Here is an 18,012-nt window from a genome sequence, read left to right as displayed (position 1 = left end):
ACGGAGCAGAGTAATTAGGTTAAGTATCAGTAATCCCTTCAGCTCATTAAAGCGCCACAGCTTCCATTCAAGCAAACTTACAACAAACCTATTTCATCACTCAGGACAACACCGATCATATTAGTCAGAAGCATGCAGCTCAGCTCGTCCATTTCACGCCCTTCACCAGTTTTGAATGAGAGAAAAACTCTTAGTTCACTTCCTTGTGTGGCTGCTTTCGATTGGAAGTTTCACATCTTTGCAGAGAGATAATAAAAGTTATCTATTTTACAGCCGAGACAGTAAAAATATTGTGCATCCCTGACTCTGCAATCGCTGCTACAGCGTCGGTGAATGGTTTTATTTGTGCCATAAAAGATGGAGGGCTGTTAATGTGTGTCTGTGAGAGAGGGGAAAATGAAAACAGGTTATGTGGGAAATGCAGCTGTGTGCACTCTTGTGTGTGTGTGTGTGTGTGTGTGTGTGTGTCAGTTTATCTGTATTTATATTAAGTAAAGAAAAACTAGCTAGACTGGTACAGAGTCCACAGCCTGGAGGGAGTGTGAACTTGTCCTGACAGGCTGCACTGTTAGATGAGTCTGATATGATGGCAATGCACATACACACACACACGCACACAAGTACTGCATACAGTTTAGGCAGGGAAGTAGTGACAACACAGCGTCGCATGGTGGCTTGAGTGTCTGACCTCATACAGGACAAACAAGGACAAGGCTGGCCGCATGACAGCATAGATAGAAACCTGCAGGGTTTAATAGCTTTACAGTCGATATTACTGTATATTTAACACCGATTATTTTTTAAAATATTTGGTGCAGTTCACTATGGGGAGAACACAAAAAATAAATAAATAAAAATTGGACTTTAAATGTCCAATAAATTATAATTCTCCATACAAGCTAAAACGCTTTTCTCTGCACCGCTTGTCTCCACACAGCGCATTGCACTCCTCTACCAGACATGCTCTTAAGCGTGCAAATACCTATAAACGTTATTACTACAGTGCATAGGTGTAAAACGCGGCGATTTACGCACGCGTTTAGCAATAACCGAGGCAGCTTTCAGTGTCCACGCAACAGGCTGCAGTCAAACATGGCACATTAAATGGCTGCAGCACGGGTTAAATACGAAACTCACAGTTATTACAAATGCGTCAGGCTGCGCCAGTCTCTGCGTGCTCTGCGCTCTCTTACCTGTCCAAGTGATCCGCCGGGCTCAGACGTCTCCTCCTAAAAACGTAACGTCGGCTGAAATGTTTGTTTGATCGTTGTTTTCTGTTTTTCCGCACAGACGGGGTGTAACGCACTTAGCATTGCCTTAAAGTGAGGAGAGAGAATTAGGGGAGGGAGAAGGAGAAAAAAGGAGGGGGGCGCTTGCTGGGTGAAATAAAATAAATCTGAAGCGAGTAGAAAATTAAAAAAGCGTGTTGCCGCAGCGGAGTGAAAGGAAGAAGAAGAAGAAGCGGGCTCTGTCTACAGGGCAGCTCAAATGCAAGTGAACACAACACTGAGAACAGATTTGTAAAAAAAAAAAAAAATCTGAGGGAGGGCAATGTGGAGAGGGAGGAGTTGGACGAGCGTGTGTGTGTGTGTGTGTGTGTGTGTGTGTGTGTGTGTGTGTCGCTTACTTGATAGCATCATTAAGGGAAATCAGAGTCACGACTGAAGGGAGGCAGGTATGAAGGTGGACCGCCATAACATGTAGCAGGTAGATAAAGCCACCTCTATACGTGCATGTAGGTGACATCATATACATTCAGGTTCAACGAAAGGCTTACCTGGACACGAGAACGATTCCCTAATATAATATAATATAATATAATATAATATAATATAATATAATATAATATAATATAATATAATATAATATAATATAATATAATATAATATAATATAATTTTAGTGTCTAATGCTTGTGCTACACTACTGTGCAAAAGTCTTGAGCCACTTTAAAAAATATATTTTGCTATAAGATGGGAAATACTGTGTTTACGGCCAAAAACTATTTTCCCCAATTCTGAGGAGTTTAGGAGTCAATATCTGGTGTGACCACCTTTATTCTTTAACACATCCTGAACTCTCTTAAGCAAGCTTTCTCCTAATTTCTTTAAGTAGTCTCTACGAATAGTTCTCCAGGCGTTTTGAAGGCTTATTCTTGGGCTGTTGTCTGTCTTATCTTCTGTTCTCTGTCAAAATGATCTTACACTGCTTTAATAATGCTGAGATTCGGGCTCTGAGTGGAGCTATCCATAATTTACATTGTTCTTTTGTGTGTTTCTATCCTTTGATTTTCAGTCTAGTTCTTGTGTACTTTAGCCTTTGTTGGATTTCTTAAGGACATGACTGTCAAATACCATCTAAAAATTAAGTGGACAAACTACTATAATTATAAATATTGGTTTTGTTTTTAATATTTGGATGAAAAACCTTTACAGTCAAAGTCTGCCTGAAGTCTAGAACCCATGGACATCACCAGATGCTGTGTTCTGCCAGGCCTTGACTGCAGTCACCTTCAGTTGTTTTTCTGCATTCAGTTTTGTACTAAATAACTGAAAAGCTGCTCTGTTGGGTTGAGATCAGGTGACTGACTTGGCCTTTGAAGAATATCCCATTTGTTTGCCTCTTGCGTTGCTTTTGCTTTGGGTCATTATCCATTTGCACTGTGAAACTCTGGCTGATCATTTTTGCAGCATTTGGCTGAGCCCTGAAGTACACTTCACAACTTAAAGCTGCTTCTATCAGCAGTCACATCATCAGTAAATATCATTGACAGGCTTTGACTAGCAGCCATACGTTCCCATACCATAATATCACCTCCACCATGTTTGACATGTGATATGCCACGCTTCAGATTGCAAGCTGTTTCTCCCCTTTTCCACTTTTCTCTTCCTGTCATTCTGATACAACTTAGACATTTCATTGCTTCATATATATATATATATATATATATATATATATATATATATATATATATATACTTTTTTCTGAAGTGTGAAGGATCTTTTACATGTTTTTTCTTCTTGTGGCAAAGTCTAATCTGACCTTCCTGGATTTGATTGTTACTGGTAGTTTTCACCTTGCTGTAAATAATCTGTATTTACATTCTTGATTGTAGACCTTCACAATGATATGCCTCCTCGAGAGTGTTCTTGACTTTTTAGATGTTAGAGTTATTTTCTTAACTATAGAAATAACTTTAGTTTTCTTCTGTGGTCTTTTCAGGCTTTTTGGTGTCGCCGATCGGTGCATTCATTGTTTTTAACAATTTACCAGATTGTTTATTCGGTGACTCCTAAAGTTTATGCAATCTCTCTGATAGATTTATTTTGATGATGACCTCTCTCTCTCTTTGGGCCTCCTTTTCAAAAATATAAAGCTTTAAAGTATAAATTTAACACTTTGAATCGAGTTACATGCCTTGCCTGACCATGAAACTACTTATCAGAAGCCTCTGAAAATGAGGGGCTGTTTATAAAAACGACTGTGGTATAGTACAGAGGCTACCATAGCCACAGTGAAGTGATACCATGTTTTTAATACACTTTTAAAAAAGTGTGTTAAAATGTTAATTCCTTAAAAACACCTAAAATGATTTGTTGTTTAGCCTAATTATCTGCAAGTGTGCTCATTTCGAGTTAAACTAGCATTCAAACAAGGTACACTGGAGTAATATACGCCTGTTTATCAGGATTTTAGATTCCTGTCAACAACCTTATACATTTCTAGAAGTTACTAGTATTAAATCAAAGAGTAGCCAATAACTTTTCACAATCTGGTAAACTCCAAATAATAATTTTCCATTTGCTGTGCTAAACATTTATTTAATATTTTATACACATCAAATTTTCCGAGGTGCTTTTGAAGATGATCTTAATACTACCCAACCGAATTCAAGCAAAAGCTAATACCTCCGTGAGTATCAGGAAGTTGCTGTTTCATTAAAGTTGCTTCAGCGCCCCCTGCTGGTTTTTCAAAGGTCTGCACGTGCAACACAAAAGCGTGCACTCTTTTGTGTTGCATTCGCAGACAAAAGGATTTCAGCGAGGAAAAAGGAGACGTCTCCATTTGGGAAGAACAGAAGAGCAATTCAGCAGATGCAACAGCATTTGTTTTATATTAAAAACAAAAAGCAAAACAGACACATTCAGTAATTGTACAACTTTAGCAGCTAATGTTATACATTGAGGTATCTAAAAAAAATGCATTCTCATTTTCTGTTACTAAAAAGACACTTGAGATCACAGGTACATTTCGAAATGTACACACCGCAGACCAGACAATGATTTGGCAAACATATAGATTATTAATCACAAGAAACAGTGTTTGTTTTCTTAAATAGAAAAACATATTAAAGTGTACCTTTGTACAAAGAGGAATAAAACAACAATTTGTTGTTTTAGCTACATTATATTAGGAGTTCAGGTAGGTTCAATATGTAGTGTTGAAGGTTAAGTACCATCACTGAGACCGATATAGCTTGCCTTTCTGTGACCCCATGTGGGAAAGAAATATAATCAATATAAATAATGTGTCGTTTAAGACTGTTCAATAGGACATCTGTGGAAGGTATATGCTAAAAATAACTTGGATATATGAAAACAGACAAGGCAGAAGTTGGCACACTTAGCATTAAGACACCCCATTGCTCGTACCCATCGCTACCACTGTTCCACGTTGTCTAAATAGTCCTCTAAAGTGCTATTCTCATCCAGATCCCACCAGTCTGGGAGTGGCACTTCAGACGCCACGCTGTCCTCAGCAGGCTTTTCTCTCCGCCGCTCCTCGGTTACAACAGAGCGGCTGTTGGTGAGACGCGGCGTTTCTGTGGGCTTCAGCTGCCTCCCTTGGTTTGTTCTGAGCCCACCACGGAGCCGCCTCCTCTCCTGTTGTCGCCTCTCCCTGGCCTGCCTGCGCTCCTGCTGCCTCGCCACCTGGAAACGCTGCAGGAAAAGGTCGCGGGCGTACTCGTATAGCTCTACGTCCCATCGGTTCAACTGGCGGATTCTGCGCTGCGTCTCTGGAGGTACCTCCACGCTGGAGGCGCGTGTGCCGTTTAGCTGCGTGAAGGGGGCGATGAACTCCAAGTTGAAGGTGCGCTCGAACAGGTACTGGGTCTTACGCTGGTACTCGGTCAGTCCAAAGAAGGCCATGCCCCGCAGGTTGCGTTTGGCGCTCTCCAAAAGCACGGCCCAGCGTTCCTCCTCGCTCATGGTGGAAACGTTGTAGCAGCCAACCAGGCTGAGGTCAGCCAGCATGCGGGTCTGCCGGTTGTTGGCCAGGTTGTAGGGACAGTCCATGAACTCCTGCAGGGAGCAGCCTGACCAGTCATCTCCTGAATAGCAGCTCGGCAGCTCTGACAGCGTTGGTGAACGTCCATCACACACGTGTAATGAGGCCTTCCACGTGGCGCCGCGCTGTACGTGACGCCACTCACTCAAGTAGCGTGATACAGGGTCTCTTAAGATGGTGATATAATAATAGTTCCTGCTGGAGAGAAACAGACACAATTAGATCAGTAATAAAGTTGTAACTAACAATGTTCTGATTTTTTATTTCATTTAGAGCTGAAGTATTTGATTTTACTTTCGTTCATACAGTTTTTCCTGGCTCACAGTGGGTTTGTATACAGTTTAATCAATGGGTGTGTGTTACCTTTACTCAACGGAAGTCTGTGCATTTTCCTGCTGTTTCATGGCTATTATGATCTAAAGTTGAACACTGACAGTATCAGAGTTTTCCTTCAGTGGAAGGTCTAAACCCATTTGGTTGGTGCCAAAAAACTTTATCAAAACAAAACAAAAAAAACTCTTTCATAATGTTTGGAGAAGGTGAGAGGGGTGAGCAGTAAAGAAGATGCTGATAAATGCAAGAAACCATCTTTGAACCTAAAGCGACCATTTATGACCCCGTTATATTTTACACAGGATACTTCTGTATTGGCTCTATGCGCTTCTATCATACCTGTGCTGTTTCCTTTATCAATGAGAGATATTTTAAAATGTTCTACTGTAATTTAGTTGTGGTTTTTAAACTTTCTTTGAGTTTTGCCATCACAGTCTCACCAGATCTTTTTGCCATACTTGGCTGGTTTATAGGGGATGAGTTACCTCAAACTCCACCTGCCTCTAAAGCGGCTAAATGTTCATTCACACAGGTCAGTACGAGGGATATATTGATAATACATATAAGATTTGAGTAGAAAGGCTACAAACATTAGCCACTTTTCCCTAGAAAGCAGGAAGTTTGTCCATGGCGTGCCCGTCTGTTCTGTTTGTACTTCAGGATATTTCTGAATCTAAATCTATTAGTCTTGTTTCGCTGGAAAACATTACAATACAGGGATTAGAAGTGGAAAACTAAAATAAAATCAAAGCACATAATTGACCCCTGGCAACTTTCCATTATCCCTGCCACACCAGTGAATTAGTTCCTTTAAAAACAACTCATACATCGCTTCTCAGTCACCTTGAAGTTGAAATGCATCATGCTCAGCAAACATACTGACCCGTCTTTCTGTTTTTTTACATTTCCATGTACTGCAGCTCCATGCACTTTGCATATCTGGAATGTACAATCAATCATGGCTAAACAGAGAACAATTACAACAAATTGCTGTGGCATTACAAAGGTTTTCCTGCATACATTATTATTATTTTTTAAGTGGTGTTTAATTTACTCAAAGTTTAAATACACTTTTGTTGGGATTGTTGTAAAGCAAACTATGTTGTTGTGCGATAAACACTTCCCCAGAACTTTTGGACCTAACAACTCCCACACCACTTGTCACAGAAATACTGTTAAATGCCAAAATGACCAGCTTTATTGTGCAATTGTACTTATATACATTTTGACAAATATGTTATCGTTTTGACTTATTTGATTGTTTTTCGCCAAAAAGGAAAAATAATACTAATTAATGTCAGTGGATGGTCTGTTCAAAGCTAAAGTGGAGAGACTAAATGATAGAGTGGAAGAAGAAATTTCCTTTTCAACTTGCCAGTAAACCCACAATTTTCCCACTACAGCAATAATTTTACCACTGAATCATAGGAAAATCCAGCCCCTTACTAACGAGGTCTTCCTCATCATTAATATGGTCATGAATATTTGCATATTAATAATCAAGGAACTGACCTCTCAGCCCATTGTTTATTCAGTGGACTGGGTTCAGTTATTGTGCAAATGTACTGTTTATAAGGTTGGGGAAACCTGCAGTAAGGTGAGACTGAAGGAGCCACTTGGATATGTGACAAAACATTTCTCCCAATGAAAATGCTACGTCCAGATGAAAAGAATCAACCTTTTGGGACAGTGTAAAAAATATCAGCTCTGTATTTACTTGGTACCATATCGATAAGAAGCTTTGCACTGTGCCACAGCACTAGCTTTCACCATATGTGTGAAAATCACCTCCCAAAAACCCATTTTGAATCAGAAAACCTTGCATTAGGAGTTTTTTTCCCCTCTTAGATATTGACCATTTAGGATTAATTGTATAGTAATCTCACTATTATAGTGAATAAACAACTAGACTGTGCAATTGGTGGAAAAACTGGACTATAGTGAATGAATACGTTTTTTTCCTGCATATAATCACGAGCTCTGATTTAAAAAGTGTTAAAAAAAAGTTTTTCCAACTATTTTTAAGTGGGGTTTAAATTACTCAAGCATAAAACAATCTTTTGTTTACAAAGCTGACAGGAAAATGCGCAATTATCTTAAATAAAGCAACAGACAAGCTTAATTACGAAGTGTTTACCCCAGAGTCTCATTGAGACTGGGGGGAAACCCCTGGTGAAAGGCACCAGCCCCCACTGAGCCCCCCTTTTTTCACCAACCTGGGCAGACTCCTCGGAGCCTCTCGAGAGTCCATGCGTGATGGGACACAGCTAGTCAGCTCAGTCCAGTCTGCGTGGAGGCCGCAGCTCCATCCGGTGGAGAAACGGGAGAAGAGCCAGGTTTCCTTTTTACCTGGACGGAAACAGGTACACTTCTTCTGACCTGCGTGACACTCGCAGGGTCTCTCTAGCTGGATATTTCTCACCAGATGTCGCCCAAAGGTCGTCCCCCCTGTCTTCTGAATATGCAGAAACACTATGACATCGTCCCCTTTGATATTGAAGTCTACGACGCGATTTAAGTCTTCTTTGGTGAAGTTAAAACGAGGGATAAACCGGGCCATAGCGCCGTCTTCCGCAATGTACGGATCCTTCTGAAACCCGTCCGGGAGTTCGCTGTCCCCGCCCCGGGACCCAGTCGCTTTGCCGCTGTTAAACCAGGATCCCAGCCGGTGCAGCGCTTGGCATTCAGACCTGCTCGGGCACACATACTGGACCATAATTACGCCAAAGAGCATTACCATGAGCAGGACGATCAGAAGCCTGTGGTGGCTGCTGCTGCTGGATTTCTCATCCATCTTCCAGGGACGGACAGCAGACCATCACTCTGGTAGTCCGGACTCCGGTCTCAGACGGGGGTGGATCTCGGGGAGCAGCGTGTGTGTGTCCGACGGATGAAGCCAAAACAACAACAATGAGTCTGTTAGGCAGCCAGAGAGTCAGGAAATCAAAGCACGACGAGCTCAGCGTTTCCCCGGAATATAAGCGACGCCCAGCGCGGCTCTCCGTTAAAGCCGCCGTGTGGTCCTTTCATGAGTTTCCATCGGCCCCATAAAGCCAACAGTTCCCTGAACACAGCCGCAAATCCACCGCGTCCAGCGCGGCCATCGATTCTTGACCTTTCTACCCAGCAGCCACCGCGCTCACTGTGGCAAGAACAATTACGTCACCCAGCAACGTCCCAATCAAGAGCTACGACAAGGTCTGCGCCTCTAAAAGCCACTAACCTCCCACAATTCGATGCCTGAACGGGTTTCCCGACCATGGAAAGCATTATGAGCACTGTTCCCTCTAAGCTGCGTGCGTGCGCAATCGCGCACTGCTGACACGGTCTACGCACAAAGAATTCCAACCTGAAGTCAAATTAAAATATACACGTAACAAGTCATTCTGTGCTGTTTTGCAGTGTGAGTCAGTGAGTGACCGGTGACTGGCGGCTCCAGCCAATGATAAGATTCACATTTGTATATACGCAGCTAATCAACGTCGTTGACAGGTTATGACACTGGTTTTTAGGTAGCAAAGCGGAAGACACACTAATGACAACTCATACAACCACTGGAAATGAGAGTAGGGAAGTCGAAAAATTTAAGGTAAAGTTTAGGGTCTCAGTCAGATTTTTGCACAACTAGTGTCATTTATACACAATTTTAATTTGTGGATACTGACCAATAAATACTGTCACTAGTTTTTGAGTAGTAGAAATACAAATGCCATTTTTATATTGTTAAGCACGGCTGTTTGAAATGTGCTATATAAATAAATTTGACCTTGACCTTGTTACTAACAAGAAAATGCGGTGTGGACTCGTTACATGTTTCAACGCACAGACGGTTGAACCTGTCTTCAGCTTGGAGCTAGGAGGGGGAGACAATCGCATATGTGCTGCTGATTAGCTGAGAAAGAATTAAATAGTCATGACCAAATTAAGATGACATAGCAAAAAGATGTTATGTCAACAGAAGACATTTCCATTTTTGTCTTAAAGTGTGGACTTCAAACTATATACCAGTTTTTAAATTGTGTTGATTGGCCATGTAAAACCAGCGTTAGGATTAAAAAAATATATGCGATGTTTATTCCTGAATATCGTTGTTTATATTTACTGCGCTGGAAGAAACTGTAAAAACTGTGTTTTCTAAGGAAAGCACTCTCCGCTTGTGAGCAAAGACTTTTCCACAACTTCTGGATATATTTAAAGTTTCAAGGACATGACCATATTAAGGAAATCCTCTCTCACTGACATCATACAAAGGCAACTACAAAAAAACTGAAAAGGAGCATTTACATATTTAGAGGTTTAGACCTAATTTTGGGTTATGTTGTTGAAACTTGCAGAAACCTTTATAGAGGCATAAGTTGTTTACGTATGTAATTAAAGAAAGCTTGTCTTCTTATTTAACTACAGTGGGTTTTCTGGGAAATGACCACAGAGTTTTTAGGGTAGGGTATTTAAAAACAGATCACATTTTTCTTACATTTGCTCAAGTAGAGGTAAACAACTTTTGAAGCAGATGTGCCTGTGCAAGTCAGACTTTTTCTTTTTGCAATTTAAAAGGAACCATTGTGAATTAAGGTCAGTTGTTGCAAATCCACCAAGTTACTGCAAATGGTGCAAGTAAGGAGTTAGCCCACTGACTGTTTGTAGTCGGAGACACTACTATCGCTGGTGTCTCATAGCCGAAATAGCTCAGCTGGGAGAGCGTCAGACTATAGATCTGAAGCTCCGTAGGTTAATCCTGGGTTTCGGTAGTTTTAAGTGGCATCACTGTCATTGATGGTAATATTGAGATAAATTTAAGTTCTGACGCCAAACTCTATCCTCCAAAATGACAATGCTTTCACCCACAGACGCTGCTCACATTTGGATTGTTCTGAGTGTATTGAACTGCTCTGCCATGCTTGTTCTGTTGGTGTTTAATAGGTTTGTGTTGGCTGTTTTCATCTTCCTTGAGCTCTCTGAGGACACGATAAATGTACCATAATTGGCGATCTATTAAATCACTTCAATGACTACATTTAAAATATATCAAGAAAGACAAAACAACTCACAAAATAAGCCATAAAACCACCACAAAAGTACTAAAACTAACAGTCAGTTCTTTCCATCTTTGCACTCTCCCCACCTTTACTGCACATTGGCACATAAATAAAACTGCAAAGTACTAATACACGAATATATTGCCTAATATAACTAATATATTGATGTCTTTATTTTCCTGGCACAAAGAGGAAAAAAAACCCCCAAACAAATAAATCATCAAAATAATATCAGTGGTGTTCACTATCATGTTATTTTAAACAACGTTGGTATCAGGCTGCAGTTTATCAGTCAGTGCATTCCTGTCTGACAAACTGGTAAACACTGGTTTCAGTGTCCATTATGTTTGCTTCTATAGAACCACATGCTGCATGTGACTTGCTTCACCCTATCATGTGACTTATTGACATCACCTCATGTAAGATGCCTGCTCATAATGACCTACGCCATTTTTGAAGGGACAACTACCACTAGGGGTCAAATACCTGGGACTCTACACCTTTTTGGTTTTACAACTGAAGAAGCTTCTTGGATGAGAGGTGAAATGTCTTCAAGAAACCTCAACAAGTCCCGTTGCTTTATTTATAACCTCCTTAGACTACCATCACCTCGATGACCAAGAACCCACACAGTCTGACACCAAACTATATCCTCCAAGATGCTTGGCCCCATAGAGGCGTTTAAACTGAACATAAAGAAGAAAGGTGATTAAAAGTGGCATGTTCTTGATGCCAGACATGCTGGTCTGACTGCTGTTTGATCACCAGCTAATAATATTTAGCATCAGTGGCACCACCTTTCACTGCACACTGTAGCCGAAATAGCTCAGTTGGGAGAGCGTCAGACTGAAGATCTGAAGGTCCCTGGTTCAACCCCGGGTTTCGGCAATCTGTTTGATTTATGTGAAGGTGATGATTGTCATCCAGATTTTAGATGAAATTCTGCAACCATCTGACACCAAACTCTGTCCTCCAAGATGACAATGCTTTCCCCCACACAGCCTTCAATGTTCAAGGTCATGCTTGTGCTGGTGATTTTTAAAAGTTTTTTTGTGGGCTAATATGACTGAAATTAACAAGAGTGGAGAACTCTGCAGTCAAGCGAGACTGAAGAAGTCACTTGGATGAGTGACGAAACATTTCTCCCACTGAAAACACTACGAGAGGAACAGAATCAACTTTTTGGGATGTCCTCACCTGAATCAAGAAATTTGAGACACTGAATCAAAGATGTCAGCCCAATATTTTTCAACCTTGTCACAAAAAAACAAAACTATGGCTTAACTTATCTTTAGCTAGGAAGCATTTCAAACAGATAGGAGAGACCTCAGGGTCTAATTTATTTAACTTTTCTCTTGAGAAGTGTAGACGATATAGAGATTTGAATTAAGTTAAGCACTGTCTTGCATTTATGGATTCTCCAAACCTTCTTCCCATTGAATGTTAGTGACTGTAATACCTAACTCCTCTTCCCATTTAGACTTGATAAAGAACAAGTTCACAGGGCTCATTGACATTAGACTCTGATAGATGCAAGAAATACATTTCTCACTAAAAGGTGAAAGTTGGAGACATTTATCCAGAAAGGAATTGTTAAGACTCTCAAAGCTCTGTGAGTATTTACTGACATAGTCTCTTATCTGCTGGTATCTTAAAGTCTCTCCCTGGTAGTTTGTATATCTCTTGTAACTGCTTGATAGCGGCAAAGACACCCTCCCAGTATAGATTACTGATTGATTACCCCCAAAAACCCATCTCCATAGAGACTGTGTCTGCTTCCAAAAAGACAAAAAACAAACTAAAAACCAGCAACAAACAACTTAAACAATCACAAAGAAAGAACAATACAGTATCCACATCTGAACCAAAGAGTAAAACAGTGAAATGTGGATTATTAAATATTAGGTCTCTCTCCTCCAAGTCTCTGTTAGTACATGACTTAATAATTGATCAACAAATTGATTTACTCTGCCTTACAGAAACCTGGTTGCAGCAGGATGATTATGTTAGTTTAAATGAATCAACACCCCCGAGTCATTCTAACTACCAGAAATCTCGAAGCACAGGTCGAGGGGGCGGTGTGGCAGCAATTTTTCACACCAGTCTATTCATTAATGAAAGACCAAGACAGACTTTTAATTCATTTGAAAGCCTGATGCTTAGCATTGTCCACCCCAGCTGTGAAACTCAGAAACCAGTCTTACTTGTTATCATCTATCGTCCACCTGGGCCTTACACAGAGTTTCTGTCTGATTTCTCAGACTTTATATCTAATTTAGTTCTGAGCTCAGATAAAATAATTATTGTGGGTGATTTTAACATCCATGTAGATGCTAAAAATGACAGCCTCAACATGGCATTTAATCTGTTGTTAGACTCAATTGGTTTCTCTCAAAATGTAAAAGAACCCACCCACCACTTTAATCACACTCTAGATCTTGTTTTAACATATGGCATAGAAACTGAACATTTAACAGTGTTTCCTGAAAACCCTCTCCTGTCTGATCATTTCTTGATAACATTTACATTTACAATAATTGATTACGCAGCAGTGGAGAGTGGACTTTATCAAAGTAGATGTCTTTCTGAAAGCGCTGTAACTAAGTTTAAGAATATAATCCAGCCACTGTTATCATCGTCAATGCCCTGTACCAACACAGAGCAGAGCAGCTATCTGAACGCTACCCCAACAGAGGTCGATTATCTTGTTAATAATTTCACCTCCTCACTACGTACGACTCTGGATACTGTAGCTCCAGTGAAAACTAAGGTCTCTAATCAGAAGTACCTGACCCCGTGGTATAATTCTCAAACACGTACCCTAAAGCAGATGACTCGTAATCTGGAGAGGAAATGGCATGTCACAAATTTAGAGGATCATCATTTAGCCTGGAGAAATAGTTTGTTGCTTTATAAGAAAGCCCTCCGCAAAGCCAGAACAGCTTACTACTCATCACTGATTGAAGAAAATAAGAACAACCCCAGGTTTCTCTTCAGCACTGTAGCCAGGCTGACAAAAAGTCAGAGCTCTTTTGAGCCAACCATCCCTTTAACGTTAACTAGTGATGACTTCATGAACTTCTTCACAAATAAAATTTTTATCATTAGAGAAAAAATTACCAATAATCATCCCACAGATGTAATATTATCTACAGCTACTCTTAGTTCCATTGATGTTAAGTTAGACTCTTTTTTTCCAATCGATCTTTCTGAGTTAACTTCAATAATTACTTCCTCCAAACCATCAACGTGTCTTTTAGACCCCATTCCTACAAAACTGCTCAAAGAAGTCCTGCCATTGATTAATTCTTCGATCTTATATATGATCAACCTATCTCTAATAATCGGCTATGTACCACAGGCCTTCAAGGTGGCTGCAGTTAAACCTTTACTCAAAAAGCCATCTCTAGACCCAGCAGTCTTAGCTAATTATAGGCCAATCTCCAACCTTCCTTTCATATCAAAAATCCTTGAAAGAGTAGTTGTCAAACAGCTAACAGATCATCTGCAGAGGAATGGTTTATTTGAAGAGTTTCAGTCAGGTTTCAGAGTTCATCACAGCACAGAAACAGCTTTATTGAAGGTTACAAATGATCTTCTTATGGCCTCTGACAGTGGACTCATCTCTGTGCTTGTCCTTCTTGACCTTAGTGCAGCATTCGATACTGTTGACCATAATATTCTATTAGAGCGATTAGAACATGCTGTAGGTATTACAGGTATTGCACTGCAGTGGTTTGTATCATATCTATCTAATAGACTCCAATTTGTGCATGTAAATGGAGAGTCCTCTTCACACACTGAGGTTAATTATGGAGTTCCACAGGGTTCGGTGCTAGGACCAATTCTGTTTACATTATACATGCTTCCCCTAGGCAGCATCATTAGAAGACATAGCATACATTTTCACTGCTATGCAGATGACACCCAGCTCTATCTGTCCATGAAGCCAGATAACACACACCAATTAGTTAAACTGCAGGAATGTCTTAAAGACATAAAGACTTGGATGGCCACTAACTTTCTGCTTCTTAACTCAGATAAAACTGAGGTCATTGTACTCGGTGCTGAAAAGCTTAGAAATATGGTATCTAACCAGATTCTTACTCTGGATGGCATTACCTTGGCCTCCAGTAACACTGTGAGGAACCTTGGAGTCATTTTTGACCAGGATATGTCCTTCAACGCACATATTAAACAAATATGTAAGACTGCGTTCTTCCATTTGCGCAACATCTCTAAAATTAGAAATATCCTGTCTCAGAGTGACGCTGAAAAACTAGTTCATGCATTTATTACTTCCAGGCTAGACTACTGCAATTCATTATTATCAGGATGTCCAAAAAACTCACTGAAAAGCCTTCAGTTAATCCAAAATGCTGCAGCAAGAGTACTGACAGGGACTAGAAGGAGAGAGCATATTTCTCCTGTTTTGGCTTCCCTTCATTGGCTTCCTGTTAAATCCAGAATTGAATTCAAAATCCTGCTCCTCACATACAAGGTCTTAAATAATCATGCCCCATCTTATCTTAATGACCTTGTAGTACCATATCACCCTATTAGAGCACTTCGCTCTCGCTCTGCAGGCCTACTTGTTGTTCCTAGAGTATTTAAAAGTAGAATGGGAGGCAGAGCCTTCAGTTTTCAGGCCCCTCTTCTGTGGAACCAGCTTCCAGTTTGGATTCAGGAGACAGACACTATCTCTACTTTTAAGATTAGGCTTAAAACCTTCCTTTTTGCTAAAGCATATAGTTAGGGCTGGACCAGGTGACCCTGAATCCTCCCTTAGTTATGCTGCAATAGATGTAGGCTGCCGGGGGATTCCCATGATGCATTGAGTTTTTCCTTTCCAGTCACCTTTCTCACTCACTATGTATTAACAGACCTCTCTGTATTGAATCGTATCTGTTATTAATCTCTGTCTCTCTTCCACAGCATGTCTTTATCCTGTCTTCCTTCTCTCACCCCAACCGGTCGCAGCAGATGGCCCCGCCCCTCCCTGAGCCTGGTTCTGCCGGAGGTTTCTTCCTGTTAAAAGGGAGTTTTTCCTTCCCACTGTCGCCAAAGTGCTTGCTCATAGGGGGTCATATGATTGTTGGGCTTTTCTCTGTATCTATGAAGCGCCTTGAGGCAACATTTGTTGTGATTTGGCGCTATATAAATAAAATTGAATTGAATTGAATTGAATTGTACAAAGTCCTACCTGTTTCCAAAGTCAAAATGTATTGTCTAAAATAGATGGTTTAAAAGATGGATTGCCTGCAGTGGGCATGATAGAGGATAAAGACTTCGAATTAAAGTGTAGTTTAATCTGCTCAACAATACATATGGTGCTGTGTATCACCACATTGCCGTCATACATAGACTTATCAGTGGACAAGAGAGACACTGGTATAACTCCTATACAATAAGGCTGACAAGCTTCCTGCTCCAGTTGCAACCATGTAGGGGGATTAACACTGTCAGCTAGCCAGTATGTCATGAATTTTATATGTGAAGCCCAGTAATAGAATAATATTTTATCTTTGTACAGCACTTTGGCCAACATTTTGTTGTTATTAAATGTGCTAAAAAAATAAAGTAAAGTAAAGTGTGTTTTATTGTCCCACACAAGCATGACTGATTGGCTTGGTTGTGCCTTTTTTTGATTGCCATCTTATCTCTGATTGGAGTGTGTGGCACTATGAGCACAGATTGTGGCCGAAATAGCTCAGTTGGGAGAGCGTCAGACTGAAGATCTGAAGGTCCCTGGTTCAATCCCGGGTTTCGGCAATCTGTTTGCTTTATGTTGAGGTGTTGTGAAGATGATGATTGTCATCCAGATTTTAGATGAAATTCTGCAACCATCTCACACCAAACTCTGTCCTCCAAGATGACAATGCTTTCCCCCACACAGGCTTCAATTTTCAAGGTCATGCTTGTGCTGGTGATTTTTAAAAGTTTTTTTGTGGGCTAATATGACTGAAATTAACAAGAGTGGAGAACTCTGCAGTCAAGCGAGACTGAAGAAGTCACTTGGATGAGTGACGAAACATTTCTCCCACTGAAAACACTACGTCCAGAACAACAGAATCAACTTTTTGGGATGTCCTCACCTGAATCAAGAAATTTGAGACACTGAATCAAAGATGTCAGCCCAATATTTTTCAACCTTGTCACAAAAAAACAAAACTATGGCTTAACTTATCTTTAGCTAGGAAGCATTTCAAACAGATAGGAGAGACCTCAGGGTCTAATTTATTTAACTTTTCTCTTGAGAAGTGTAGACGATATAGAGATTTGAATTAAGTTAAGCACTGTCTTGCATTTATGGATTCTCCAAACCTTCTTCCCATTGAATGTTAGTGACTGTAATACCTAACTCCTCTTCCCATTTAGACTTGATAAAGAACAAGTTCACAGGGCTCATTGACATTAGACTCTGATAGATGCAAGAAATACATTTCTCACTAAAAGGTGAAAGTTGGAGACATTTATCCAGAAAGGAATTGTTAAGACTCTCAAAGCTCTGTGAGTATTTACTGACATAGTCTCTTATCTGCTGGTATCTTAAAGTCTCTCCCTGGTAGTTTGTATATCTCTTGTAACTGCTTGATAGCGGCAAAGACACCCTCCCAGTATAGATTACTGATTGTACAAAGTCCTACCTGTTTCCAAAGTCAAAATGTATTGTCTAAAATAGATGGTTTAAAAGATGGATTGCCTGCAATGGGCATGATAGAGGATAAAGACTTCAAATTAAAGTGTAGTTTAATCTGCTCTACAATACATATGGTGCTGTGTATCCCCACATTGCCGTCATACATAGACTTATCAGTGGACAAGAGAGACACCGGTATAACTCCTATACAATAAGGCTGACAAGCTTCCTGCTCCAGTTGCAACCATGTAGGGGGATTAACACTGTCAGCTAGCCAGTATGTCATGAATTTTATATGTGAAGCCCAGTAATAGAACAATATTTTATCTTTGTACAGCACTTTGGCCAACATTTTGTTGTTATTAAATGTGCTATATAAATAAAGTAAAGTGTGTTTTATTGTCCCACACAAGCATGACTGATTGGCTTGGTCGCGCCTTTTTTTGATTGCCATCTTATCTCTGATTGGAGCATGTGGCACTATGGGCACTGTTTGTGGCCGAAATAGCTCAGTTGGGAGAGCGTCAGACTGAAGATCTGAAGGTCCCTTGTTCAATCCCGGGTTTCGGCAATCTGTTTGCTTTATGTTGAGGTGTTGTGAAGGTGATGATTGTCATCCAGATTTTAGATGAAATTCTGCAACCATCTCACACCAAACTCTGTCCTCCAAGATGACAATGCTTTCCCCCACACAGGCTTCAATTTTCAAGGTCAT

General features: G+C 40.4%; 2 protein-coding genes and 3 non-coding genes across 12 annotated transcripts in view; 3 read left to right on the top strand and 2 right to left on the bottom strand.

Moving 5' to 3' along the window:
• Nucleotides 1-1,527, bottom strand: part of mbnl3 (muscleblind-like splicing regulator 3) — a 38,226-nt gene extending 36,699 nt beyond the window's left edge. For 6 of the 7 annotated variants that reach the window (XR_014875679.1, XM_085170040.1, XM_085169992.1 and 3 more), the window contains exon 1: nucleotides 1,194-1,527. The gene's annotated coding sequence lies outside the window, so the exon portion shown is untranslated. The remainder of the gene's footprint in view (nucleotides 1-1,193) is intronic. The other variant, XM_085170049.1, reaches the window with a different exon arrangement.
• A 1,463-nt stretch (nucleotides 1,528-2,990) lies between these two features.
• Nucleotides 2,991-12,382, bottom strand: hs6st2 (heparan sulfate 6-O-sulfotransferase 2). 2 transcript variants are annotated; one of them, XM_085169878.1, is made up of 2 exons: nucleotides 7,838-12,382; nucleotides 2,991-5,483 (listed from the first exon to the last, which is right to left on the bottom strand). In XM_085169878.1, exons 1-2 carry the CDS (start codon nucleotides 8,413-8,415, stop codon nucleotides 4,658-4,660), a joined length of 1,404 nt encoding a protein of 467 aa, XP_085026004.1. In that variant the 5' UTR covers nucleotides 8,416-12,382; the 3' UTR covers nucleotides 2,991-4,657. The 2 variants fall into 2 exon arrangements, with proteins under 2 accessions (XP_085026004.1, XP_085025995.1); XM_085169869.1 differs by having other exon boundaries at nucleotides 2,991-5,486; nucleotides 7,838-12,381.
• On the top strand, nucleotides 11,473-11,545 carry trnaf-gaa (transfer RNA phenylalanine (anticodon GAA)). The gene has a single exon. It is a non-coding gene; the product is annotated as a tRNA-Phe (tRNA).
• Nucleotides 12,383-16,356: 3,974 nt separating the features above from the next.
• trnaf-gaa (transfer RNA phenylalanine (anticodon GAA)) lies at nucleotides 16,357-16,429 on the top strand. Its single transcript has one exon. It is a non-coding gene; the product is annotated as a tRNA-Phe (tRNA).
• Nucleotides 16,430-17,795: 1,366 nt separating this feature from the next.
• Nucleotides 17,796-17,868, top strand: trnaf-gaa (transfer RNA phenylalanine (anticodon GAA)). The gene has a single exon. It is a non-coding gene; the product is annotated as a tRNA-Phe (tRNA).
• Nucleotides 17,869-18,012: the final 144 nt, after the last annotated feature.

The sequence above is a fragment of the Neolamprologus multifasciatus genome, chromosome 2, assembly GCF_963576455.1.
Source record: "Neolamprologus multifasciatus chromosome 2, fNeoMul1.2, whole genome shotgun sequence".
Taxonomy (NCBI): Eukaryota; Metazoa; Chordata; class Actinopteri; order Cichliformes; family Cichlidae; genus Neolamprologus; species Neolamprologus multifasciatus.
The sequence above is the reverse complement of the archived record's forward strand: the minus strand, read 5'-3'. Positions and strand labels throughout refer to the sequence as shown.